The 13,476-nt window shown below is 39.0% G+C and overlaps 1 protein-coding gene across 1 annotated transcript in view; it reads left to right on the top strand.

The window, feature by feature from the left end:
* The first annotated feature begins 552 nt into the window (after positions 1 to 552).
* The window catches only part of ssh1a (slingshot protein phosphatase 1a), a 38,217-nt gene continuing 25,293 nt past the window's right edge, over positions 553 to 13,476 (top strand). The window contains exons 1-2 of the mRNA XM_057350966.1: positions 553 to 661; positions 5,149 to 5,186. Of these exons, the coding sequence (XP_057206949.1) occupies positions 587 to 661; positions 5,149 to 5,186 (113 nt within the window). The 5' untranslated portion in view covers positions 553 to 586. The remainder of the gene's footprint in view (positions 662 to 5,148; positions 5,187 to 13,476) is intronic.

Genomic DNA, 13,476 nt, shown 5'->3' with positions numbered 1-13,476 from the left:
GATTGACGAATTATCTTGAACGAATATCTACATCTAATTCATTTCAATCTTATATTATTGATAAACGTACTATAATTATTGTTGTATAAATAACATGGTAGCCTATAAACATTTAAAAACAAAACGCTTTTATCTAACATTCGATTAAGCGTGACCAAACTTTACTTGTTAACGTTGAGCTTGAAATGCAAAACAGTTTTGAAATCTGCTTTCTACAAACCTAAGCAACACATAAAAGACTTTGTTGAAGAGGAGTTGTAAAAGCTTTATTTTTCTCCCCCGCGCCACCAGGAGGTTTCGGATGCACATTATATTATAGGCTACTCATGACTAACTGTATCATCTAAAGGCACGGCAACAGACGATAGTGAGGGACTGTGTGCACCACCATCACCATCACCATCCAGCTCATGTCAAAACGGAACCAGCGCCACAAACACAACAATGTCTTTCTAACAGCGGTCCCTTCAAGCGTTTGGACTGGGCACCACAATCCCCGTTTGACTGGCGTTGCTGCTGCTAGGCGAAAATCCGCTAGTGGGTTTAGCCCGTGATAGACTGCTGTTGTGCTGGGAGATCTTCATCCATGGCTCTGGTTACCCTGCAGCGCTCGCCCACTCCCAGCGCCGCGTCCACTTCCAGCACCGCCACCGCGGGGGAGGTAAGCGGAAATAAACGCGATACACAGATGAATGACAGAAATAACGTTACAAAATACACACATGAATCGCGAAGGCCCGATGCTAATACTTCTCCGGTTGTAGGGCTAACTAGCGGGATGTCATTAGGGTTGATGGAGAAATGCAAGCGATGCAAACAGACCCATCATACTACATACTGCTAACGACGCGACTTTATAAACTACAATTGAGCTCGACTGCAGTGTAGACAGTTGAATTGCAACGCTGTGTCACTGTGTATTATGATGTTTGAGCTGGCACATGGTTCAATATTAGCCATGCTGCTTTGTAAACGGATTGATACAACGGTTAAACGTGTCGCCATGTGTGTGTGTGTGTTTGTACAGCGGATAAAAGCGGTTGAAATGAACATTGTGCCTTTTTGCACTGTATATGCCGCCGTCTTGACATTCGCATTGAAAGGTGTCTCTCAGCCCTTAGGATCTCAGACAGGTGTGTGTTTGGGATCGGATGTAACGTTAATGGAGTCAGTTGAGTTTGATCCAAATCAGTCCAGTCACTAAATCCTTCATATTTTATAATAAATTATAGTTTTTTGCATACTGCTGCTACATATTTTGTGGTTGAACTGTGGTTACTATAGTGAGACAATTGTAACATTTGTGGTTACTATGGTTACTACAAATACCATAATTAAACTATGATTGCTGTAGTGTTAATTTCTAAGGGACAGTTATAATCTTTTGGCATTACACTGTAGTTTACTTGATCGTGCTGAACCTGGCAACACTTTATACTCGCAGTACACCAAAGAATATGAACTAGTGAAACTAATATATTGTAAGAAAATAGTTAATGGTTAGGAATTATATAGAAGTTTAAGAACAAAATAAAATTTCACCACCATATATATTTCCATAAGCCCCTTTTTTTACCTTGTAGTGTATCTCGAGTCACAGGCTGGGTTTTGCCAGACGGCTATACAATCTGTGGTCCTTCAATTGTGAAGGAAATATCACATGTTGGAGAACAAAGCCCAAATACAATGTATTATCATTCATACACGCTCAGGAATATTCATGGAAGTCCTGCCAATTCTTAAGTGGCATGCACGTCGTGTACAATTCTTAAGATGGGTATACATGATATGCAGAGTATGCCAATGCTTTCTATGTATATTGTGTTTGTAAAAATCTATAACACATTGCTGATGTCATGTGGATTGGAGAGGTTTGTGCAACTCTAGTCATGACATTTTGAGAGAGGATAAACAATGAATTCCAATCAGAGAAATGCTCTGCAATGCCATTCCTATTTAGTTCCTAATCTGGTTTGTGCTCCCACACATTCTCCTAGCCCCACTGCATTATACGTCTGTTTCCACATTGCTACTGTAACAGTGCACGGGGCAGATTTGGAAGCTGTCAATTTTTGTAACACTACTAGCCCATAATGAGCGTCAGGTCTTTGTGTGTGAGTTGAAGGTCTTTCCCCCTGAGGCCTGCATTTCTGCTCCACAGACATTTAAATCTGAGTCATTGTGCCCTGGCACAGCTAAGCTCCTCTCATGCAATGAAAGACCTCCTGTTTAAACCTTTTTATCCAGACTCACTTGTTGGAGAGTTGTATTGCTGTTCATTCTTAGTGATTCTTATGTGTTTTTCCTGAAGAGTGTCAGACAGCTGCATTTTCCAAAAGTTCCTTTTAGGTATTAAATTGCCTCTCCTCCATTAAAGCACTCCACCCTCATAATAGTTCCACTGACATCATAGTTGTCATAGAAATACATTTAGCAGGTTACAGCCAGTAGGGGGCACTGGTTGTGCACATTTGAATGGGACAGCACAAGACATTCTGGGATGGAGATTGAATTATGAGAGCGACTCATATTTACATACATGCAGTTCAAGGCGTGAATCACGTTTCATGTTGGTCAAAATTTCAGGATCAGGTTAACTTATTTGTTTCTATAATACTCAGCTATGCAATATGTTTAAATCTATGAATAGTGCCATGAAGGTCCAGCATATATTTGCAGGCGAGGACATGTCATGCACACTATTTAGAATTCACAGCACATCTCATACACACAGTCTGAGCACATGCAGCTGCAGTGATGTCATCCTTTCAATGCAGAGAGAGAGAGAGAGAGAGAGAGAGAGAGAGAGAGAGAGAGAGATGTGTGAAAACCCTTACAAAAATGAACTTTAGTTTTACTACAGTAACCAACCACATAGTAATTTACTGTTATTTTTCTTTATTAGCTAAACTATGATAATACAAATGGTAATCAATAAACCTAAAACTATTATCTATTTAATTTTTATAAGGGAAGCTATTGTGGTATTTTAGGTCAACATTCAACATGACCCCCTTTGCACATAATTCTGAGGAAAGCTATTGTTTTGACTGTAGTTTTTCAAAATGTAACTAGATCTGAAACAGCTTTGCCTGATGGACTGATGTCACTACAGTATATCCTTTTTATCTCTTATCCTCCATCCTCCTGAGTCCTGTCCTATTGTGACCCTCTTTGATTATTCGTGTCTTTGTTGTGATAAACACAGTGAGCAGAACAAACACATTTAAATTAAAGGCGCAGTTCTTAATTAACAGCGGCCACTAGCGTTGTATTATAGATTTGCCACGAATCGCTCAGTCCAAACACGACGGTGGCCACCACAGTACAAAAAGATGTCGTTCTCATGTTGACGCAGGGAAGAGATTTTGCGGGCATTAGAAAGACTGTAGAAAGAGCGATGACTTATGTATTACATAAAATAAAAGGTTTGTGGATTTTAAGTTTAAAAAGAAGGATAAAAGTCAGGCAGGAGCTAGGACCTGCGCTAATATTATAAAGACTTTCCAGCAGAGAGACGTTGGAGAGAAAGATCTTCTAAAAATCATCCCCGAGGAGGTTGCTTTGATTCGGATCAGTATGTGAGTAACATACTAACATACCAATATATGTTGTTGTTGTAATATTAGCTGTGTGACGGAGCAGTTTTGAGCGTCATTGTTTATCTGGAACCGCTTTAATATTGTACTCGTCCAAATACTGGAGAGAGAGAGAGAGAGAGAGCGCGTTGGAGCTGAAACTGGAGAGCGAGCGAGAGCGCGTTTTACTCTTTTACTCAATGATGAATAAACTTTCAGTTAATCCGCGGGTCACATGCGTTCCGCACCGGAGAGCACGATCCGTACGGATAACGGATCTTCCCACGATCCGTTTCACCACAATACCGCAGCGGGGAGGAAGAGGAAACGCGTGTTGTAGAGTTGTTTGTCCATTTAGGGCTGCTGTACAAAACATGGCGGCGAATTCAATGTATGTAGTCCCGCTCTGTATGTAGATATAAACAGCTTATTCTAAGGTATTACAAACTTAATGGTTCATTACGTAAGGTCTTTATACACCTCTGAAGAAATAGTTTTGTATATTATATTGTATTTCTGTCAATAGATCCTCCTAAAAATGCCGTATTGTTCCTTTTAAAAGCAATTGTTCCTGCTATGGTAGTCGGTGGTGGCCAAGAACTGTTACAAGCATACTTCTAAATATCTTTCTCTGTGTTCATCAGAACAAAGAAATTTATACAGATTTGGAAGAACTCGAGAGTAAATGAGGACAGAATTTTCATTTTCGGGTAAACTGTTCCTTTAACTCTGTATCATATCCACCGATTTTTTCCCACACCTTATGTGTCATGTTCTGTTCATTCACTTAGATTGTAATACATCACGAAAAGATTCACACCTTCAGAACACACGTTTCTCTTTAGAAATCTCATTGTTTCCGTACTTCACCCCCCTGCTTATACATTTTAATAAGCCTCCTTCTCCATATAGAGACAGATTTTGTTACGTGATGAACCCTGGCACGACCGATTTATGATGTGGACATGGTTTCTCCCCCTTCAGGCATCCGTCACATCTGACCACGGCACACTCGCCTTTCTGTAACCTTATAACTGGGGCTGTCATATTCCCATACAATGAGGAACTATTTTAAAAACAGTCTTTGTTATGATGAAACCTTATCTTCAAGGCCCTGTTTCTTTACGTCGCACTGTTCGAGCTCTGAGAAGTGTGGGTTAGGAGAGAACATTTCTTCTTTGTCATATGACACTACTGTGAATGGTGAAATATTAACCTTTTTGTTATCTAGGGCGCACAGATCTTGTAATGCGTGTAAAGGGTGCAAATTTAGAACATTGTGCATTTGCAGAGAAATCTTGGTGGGGATGTTTAGCTGAGATCAAGAGGGAAAGCATAAACCAGACTGTTAAATTGGGTGAGGTTGTAGATTTTGGAAAGGTTTCGGGTCCTGAGGGATTCTGGCGTCTCAGTTGTTTAGTCCGGATTGTGCTGACATTTTGACAATAGTTGAGAGAAACTTATAATGTGGATGTTTACAGTAGGACGACCATTTTCTATTTTAGAGGTCTCAATACTCATTTGTGGTGTAGACAACTAACCTCTTCTTTTTCAATATTTGTTTTGCCAGGACTTTGGAAGTGACGATGAGCGGCGGCTGAATCAGAGGTAATTTATGTGTCTGTTTTGTATGTGTGTGTAAGAAGTGGAAACAGTGAATGGACGTCTGTGTCTCTTCTCAAGCATCAATCTGTCAGAAGCAGATGATGAAGAGTCTGCCAGTTGTATGATAGGAGGAGTTCTCATCACACCCTGCTGTTAAGACGCGTTTGAGAGATGGTTGTTCTGTAACACATATAATCAAGGTTATCCGAGCCCAGTCGTCTGATCACTACTTTCACTGCCAGAGTGAATTTTATTACGTTTATAGATGTTCAATGACAGGTTCCAGTTCTATAGTTCCTAAGTGAGGACAAGTGGGTTTAATGTAAAGGAAACCTCTTTCACCCACTGTATCATTCCTATTAAATACCTGTCTTTTGGTTGTCAGGTTGTTTGTAATTCAGGACCGATCGAAGAAGCGGTGATGTTATACGGGCTTGGTATCAGTTTGCTCACAATATGATTTACATTCCAATACATTAGTGGTGCAACAGATCACAAAATTCATGGTTCGGATCATATTACGGATTTTGTGTCACTGTAATTCAGATCAGCTAATGTAAATGCTCATCATAGTTTTATAATATAAGTAGTTTAGAGAGTTTTATAAAAATGAAGTTGTGAAGACAGATTAATTTAACAGAGAATCTTGTTTCTAAACTGTTATTATTTATCTTCTAGGCTATGTCATACACTATGCATGTATTATTGAAAAAACAATAACAAATATGAAATAAACGTGCAGTCAGAGTAAACATCTGACAAAAGGATGACTTTCCTGCGTCAAAATTGCCAAAGTGGTGCGCGTGGATCGCGTGATTTGCGCATTGACTCAACACAACATTACTTGAACTTTGCAGCTAGCTTACCCTGCAGTTTAAAGGAAAAGTTCATGTCAAAATCTCAGAATTTTCACTCAACATGTTTTAAGACCTCCCGGCTCGGAACACAAATAAAGATATTTTAGGTGACAACCGAGAGATTTTGCAGGCCTCCTCATAGACATAGTTGTTGTCAAGGTCCAGAAAAGTACTAAAGACATTGTTAAATTGGTCCATCTGCTCATAGTGGCTTTTTGAAGCAACGACAATACTTTATGTGCGAAAAACAAAACAAAAAACGGCTTTAATCGATATATTCTCCTATGTCTTGTCAGTCCATGGTGCGCGTTCACGAGAGCACTTCGACGCATGCGCATTCGGTTTGTACGGTTGGGAAAAAAAAGTGCAAGTCTTCCTCAATATCGAAATCATCAGACATTTTGCGCGCAGCAAAAGATTTTGCAACAAAAATGCATGCAGCATTTCTTGTGAAGACTCGCAACATAATTTTGGCGAGAGCCTGAGGCGGCACAACATTTGACGGAGGTGGCCGCCTCCAATTTCTCTATGCAGGAAAAACCCTGACAATACATGTCATAATTTACAACATAACATGATTTATGCTACATCAACATTGAGATGCATCAGGATATCACAATTAAATTATGATTGAAACTACCGCAAACACTATAAGAAACTATAAGATGGGTCGACTTTTCAGTTTTATACTTTGTTTTTGTCCCATACGGCATTCCATAGAAACAGCTTTTACAATTTATGTATCTTTTAGAGGGTCTTCTAAACTAGGGATTGTGTCCTTAGGGATCAGACTAATGTCTCAGTGTTTTCAGATTCAGAATCTAGGTCAAAATGGGCAAAAGAAAAGTTTAAAGAGACAAGTTGTCCATTTGTCAAAGTTGTGAATGTAGCGTCATCTTTATTTCAATGTTGCTATCTAGGTAACAGTCCTGAAGGGTCAAATAACAACAAAATAACAGGCCAGGAATGCCCGGGTGCGTGTAAAGGAAGAGGATGTCTACAGAGAAAGATTTCTCATCCTAAAGGTCACATGACATCCTCGAAGGTCACATTGTTCAGGAAATTGTTGTTGTGTTGGTTTTAAAGTTGAAAGTCAGTTTCTTTTTTTATAGAGTAAATTACAGTAAAGCAACTGTGATGTTTTTGTTATTGCCTTTATAAAATAATTTTACTCGCGGCATGAAAATCAAAACACACATTCAACCAGTTATGGTATAATGTGTACTTTAAATAAACGACTGCCATCTTTATTTTGATTTGATGTTAAAAATATGGACGAGCTAGTGTACCAGTTAAGGTTACCTGATGGAAAACTCACTAATGCTGTCTGTCCGTCATGCTGGACAAATGCACATGTGGCGTTTGGGATCTAAATATGGTTATCTGAAATGATAATAGAGAATTTGTTGTTCTCTGTGCACATTTTAAGTGCATTTTGTGATTCTGTCTCTCTTTGCCCCCCTGTGATCAGGACAGAATTCAGTGCTTTACGGTTTCTGTAAAAACAGGATATGAGAAAAGGAGTCTGGGATTCCAGCTTTTGCGATTGCCAACACAATGGAGGCTGTGTCTGATTTTCGTATTTTCCTGTGACTCACAGATAAGACTCTATTCCCCAAGCACCTCTCTGCTCAGCAGAATTTCCTTACAATGAGAAATAAAAACACCACATTGGCTTGAAAACATATTTAGATGCTTAAGTCTAGGGATTTATGATTGTTGCATTAGATGACAAAACCGAGTGGCATTTGTTTGAATGAAAGAGTGTGTTTTTAAGCAAAACATTTAGCAAAAAGATAAAAAAATTAATAAAGAAAGCATATAGTTTTAATAATTAATTATAAATATTTTGATGCTTTTGGTCAAACTTTATGGAACATGTCCATAGTTTTGTTACAGCGCCTGTATGAAATGCATAGACGTACTTTAAAGTCCCAGTGAAATTAAAAATGACAATTCTTATTTTTTCATGAAATATTGCAGCGTTTATAGTAAATAGCTTATTGATGTGGGTCATTTCTTTTTAAAATTCATGTACCCTCATAATCTTCAGTTAAAATCTGAAAATGCACTTCCGCCCTGAAATGACAATCAATCTCAAATGACGTAAACTAGACGGCTTGGCCGGAGCATCCGTTAACTCCTCCCCTTCAACTGTCAGTCTGCTGCCAGTTTCATTTCAAAATCAGTGCGAAAGCTGTTTTACACATCCAATCAATTCGCAGTGAAAAACGCATGCCACGCCCACTAATTTTCTCCTTTGACATTCCTTTTCACTCGGAAATGTGTCAGAATACGGAAGTAAAAACGAGCGCAAATTTGGGTTCACTGGGACTTTAAGATCTTGAGACCAGTTCGTTTAAAGTAGAGATGGTTGAGATGTACAATAATTTGTTTCCACTTTGTTTAATTATTTGTGATGCGGTGTAAATTGTGACCTAAGTGTCCAAATATTTTTGGGTCCTTTGTATTTGTAATGCTGCTACAAGAATAGGAACTCCAATTAAACTTATACATGACCTTTATTCCAAAACTCTGCAGATCATAGCTCTGTCCAGATTATGTCACGGTCCCACTGTCTTGTTTATGAAATTCTAGTCGTGTGGTGGGATCGGGGCAGAGTCCTTAGGTTATGTGTGGAGAGAAACATATTGTTGTCCGTTTGACAATAATATACGTTCTCTCCAGTGTCTTGTCATTGGCCCCATTCCTCTCGTTTCCTTGTCATCTTCCCCTGAGTGTTTAATTACCCACACCTGCCCCGTATCATTATCCCTCATTTGTCTTCCCTATATATACCCTCTTGTTTCTTTGTCCTGTGCTCGTGTATTACGTTGTGTTTACGTTGTGTTTGTGCTCATGGTCCTGTTCCTGTGTACCCTGGTTCCTGTTCTGTGCATTGTCATTTATTCGTGAGTTGTGTTTTTTTAGTCTTAGTCACCCTGCCGTGTTGTTTTTTGTAAGATGTTGTGTCGTGCCTTGTTTTGTTAGTTTGTTTTTGCCCCCAGGTGGGAAGTGTTTTGTTTCAGTTTATCTCAGTTTCGTTTTCCCCATTGTGGGTGTTTTTGTTTTGTGTAATAAATATTATATGTTAACCCCTTCACTGCCTGCCTGCGCTTGGGTTCTTCTGCCAGTCCGTGACAGATTAATGCAAACTAACAAAAATATTGTTGTGGGAACAGGATGTCCTAGAGGCTCATGTAGGACAAATCCACTTTTAATGAGGAAAAACAAGGTTAGGATGAAGTCACTAGTGAAATAGATGCATGGAGCTTAATAAAATCAACGTAGGAATAGATGCATCAGCAAAACTTCATGCACAAAGAGCAATTTCATTGATGAAGGACTTACATTCAAAAGATAAAAAGTCAAAGCACTTTAAAATACACTGTTTTTGAAAAACAAGCTGTTACCATATACAAGAGATCCTGGTATGAGGTTGGCTCATGTGAGCTTCAGTGATGGGCCAGTTCCCAATATGTGATGTACTCTAGTTTGTTTATGCACACGTTTAGACCTGCGTTCCTGCATGAGATCATTGAATTTTGGAGTTACACCCTATGTTACACAATGAATAGCTAGTTGGAAAGTGTTTAAACCTCACAGATTCCTTTTAGCTTACCTAAAGCCCACCTGTCTTATATTCTCTTGAAATGGTGTGAAGATATGAGATGCGTTATGGCAAGAATCTGCAGTCGATACGTGCAGGGCTTCACATATGGATTGTAAAGGCTGATGGATGCCATCACTTAAATGTTTCAGATACACTGTTTGAATGTTTTGTTCATGTTACTGACTCTTACTATGTCTTCTGATTCAGAATATCAAAGCAGATTCCATGTCTCTATGTTTTTATTTTATTTTACAAATTATAGCAAAATTTTTTAATTCTGTTACATAGTTCTGCCCATTTGTGTTGCAGCAAGGTTATTATTTCAAATTACATCAAGTCAAATTCTACAGTACATGTCGTATTAGCTGTAGGTAATTTTGGAAATGGTGTTGTGTTTAGTTTTTGGTTTTGATGCAGCATTTTATTTAAAGAGTACATAGCATGAGACCGTGAAAATTACATTTCATGCAGTGTGTAATGTTGCCGTGTTTGAAAGTAAGCAGTCTGCCAAGTTGTAAATCCGAAGGTGAATGAATAACAAAGTTATTGGCTTGAAAAAAAGGGAGTCGACTCTGAATCACGCAAACGAGTCGTCCCGAGTCCGATTCGCGAACCGCAGCGGATTTATATCACTACATATAGTCCCCGCCTACGTTTTGCTAGGACTGCCCGCGAAAACTTCACTATTCTCCCCCAAACACTGTAGCTCGTGAGCCTCATTCGCGGTAGACCAATCATGGCAGACTAGACCATCTGACCAATCACATCAGACTAGGAAAGGAGGGGATTAGACAGATGAATCGTGGAACGAATCATTTGAGAGTCAGTTGTAGAGACTTGGCATAGGCCAAATGGTCGGAATCATTAAAAGAAGAGCCATAGACCATCTGACCACTGATCACATCAGACTAGACTAGCGGGAAGGAGGGGATTTGACAGATGAATCGCGGAACGAATCATTTAAGAGTCAGTAAAGAAGTAAGGTCAGAATTACTGCCTATTATTACGAAATAATAGTGTTTTTACACCTTCTATGTACATAAACTTGTTGTTGGACACTCCATAAACCACAGTAGGACCTTAAAAATCCCTAGTTATGTACTCTTTAAGCCAAACAAAATCTGCATCAGAACTCACGGATGAATAAACCCATAAGTAAGAAAAATTTATAGATGAGATCTGTTTAATATCTCAATTACTTTTTCTGGACCACCATGACATTTGAGAGCAAATGGAAACATTTGACATGTCTATCATGTGTCTCAGATATTTCTTATGCCAAAAATCTCACAAATGTCTCCAAAGAGTTTCAGAAGAGATCTCAAAAATGTCACAAACTGAGCTCAGATTTGCTAAGTATGCAATCAAAAGTCAATATTATTGCAGATTCCAGTATGAACATTTCTCATTAAATGAACCCAAGATTTTTTCTACGTATAATATAAAGGGATAGTTGGCCCAAAAATGAAAAATCTGTCATTACTTTTTACTCTCATGTCATTTCAATCCTGTATATGACTCTTTCTTCTGTGGAACACAAAAGAAAGTTTTTCAAGAGATGTCTTAATGGTTTTGTATCCATACAATGGAAGTCAATAGGGTCCAATGTTGTTTTGTTACCAACGTTCTTCAAAATATCTTCTTTTGTGTTCTATTGAAGAAACTAAGTCATTCAGGTTTGGAATTACATGAGAAATGATGAAAGAATTGTCAATATTAGGTGAACTGTCCCTTTAATTTTACAGTTCCATCCTCTTCGTGTATTTTAATAAATGTCTCAATTGTTTCTATTTTATATCTTCTTAAGCGATTTTAGGAGAAACATCTGAGACTCGACGTTGATAGTTAAATGAAACACAACTCAGAATCTCACATAAGCTGAGCAATGAAATGTTCCTTTGGGAACTACCTTTTATGCTTTCCCCATAGACAGAACACCTCTTTTACAGTATCTCTAACAGGAATCTTGTACTCAGGAACGCTTGCTGAACCGGCCAAAAGTCTTTCCCTGTGAAATCAACCATGTGTCACAGTACTGAGCCAGCTTGTGATTTCACCAAACTGATATAGTGGCAGGAGCAGCCAAGCACAGCGATCTGGGTTTATGTTTGGGTGTGCTTGTCTTGCATATCAGGGTTCGAGTGTTGGTATGTGTTTGTCCATGGATTTCTCTGATCTGTGTTGCATTCTTCTGACTTACTGCTGGACATGGTACTCTTAATTTGTAAATGTCAGTATTGCTTAAAGGGGTCAAATGACAGGGCTAAAATGAATATTATCGTTTGTTTTAGATGTAATGCAATGTGTATACACGATTTAAGGTTAAAAAACGCTGTATTTTCCACATACTGTGCATCTCCTCTTTACCCCGCCTCTCTGAAACGCACAGATTTTTAACAAAGCTCATCGCTCTGAAAAGCGAGGTGTGCTATGATTGGCCAGTTAACCAGTGCGTAGTGATTGGTCGAATACTGCAGGCGTGTGACAGAAATGTAACGGCTCTTACCATATTTTGAACATCAGGTTCCAAAGCAATTGTACTGGCAGGCGCCCACCTCACTTGCGTATACATTTGGGCGGTCTTTCAGTCAAATCATACCACGAACTGACTTAGATTTGTGGGGGTGTGGTTACACGAGGTGTTTCAGGCAGGTCTGGGTGAGCATTCGCTTTTAGATAGAATGCATCTTTTGTTCCGACACTTAAATTTTTGCAATTTTACGTGTCTAATACATGCATGGGCAACTTATAACACACCAAAGACACAGAAAAACACGTGTTCGCGCCATATGACCCCTTTAAAACATTGAGTCTGTCTGGTAAAAATTGCTGCTGGGAGATGTGACCTAGCTGCATGAGCAAGCAGTCTGTCTATTGAAGGCAAATTAAATTCAATGACGTGACATTTTAATTCCATTCTGCAGTGCCCTTCATAAAACATCTTCCATCGCTCCTCCATATCATTGTGGTCCCGTAGAATGATATTTTACCTCAGTAATTCCACTTTTAAACAACCTTTTTGCATTATTTTGTAGTGCACAGAAAGTACAGTATAACACCGGAGTGATTTCATTAGAAGGAATTTATAAAGATTCAGTTTAAAGATTCAGTCTTGCAAATGCATGCTGCAATTCATATGATTAATAGAAAGGGCGGGGAAAACACAGGCATGTGGCCAATAGATTTGAGAACTCTGATGTCATGTGCAATCCATCATCCATTCTCGTAATGACACCTGAGAAAAGACTGACTGTGCCTCGTCTCTCCCCTCTACTTTCCCGGCCCCTATTTTTTCTCCAGCTCCCTGCAAAGATAAATGTGAACGTTACGTAACATCTGCCCCAAGAGGAGAGGCTTTCATCTTTTCGTGCCCGGGTTGCAGAAAAGCGACTGTGGCATCTTTTGTTTACTAGCGCACTCTCAGCACAGTGAAGTAATCTAGACAGGGCACCTTACGATCCACACGTGCACCTGATCTGCTTAAAGTGCCGCATGAAGGCGTCCTGATAGTGTTGCCACAGATATGCTGAGTCACATGGGCTCTGTGGCTTAGCACGCTGAAGCAACTTGAGGCTAATCTGTCTTGAATATACCTAGAATATACTTTGTGTATATTTTTACACTCAAATTTACAGAACATGCACACACACACGTTTGGTTTTATACATTGTGGGGACTTTTATAATGTACAGAACAGATTCTGTGGTCTGACCCTCACCCTAGCCCTAAACCCTCACACAAACCTTTTTACATTTTACATTTATAAATAAGCATTATTTAGTATGTTTACTAATAAATTTACATATTTACTGGCAAATACATT

This window comes from Triplophysa rosa, linkage group LG2 (genome assembly GCF_024868665.1).
Source record: "Triplophysa rosa linkage group LG2, Trosa_1v2, whole genome shotgun sequence".
Lineage (NCBI taxonomy): Eukaryota > Metazoa > Chordata > Actinopteri > Cypriniformes > Nemacheilidae > Triplophysa > Triplophysa rosa.
The sequence above is the reverse complement of the archived record's forward strand: the minus strand, read 5'-3'. Positions and strand labels throughout refer to the sequence as shown.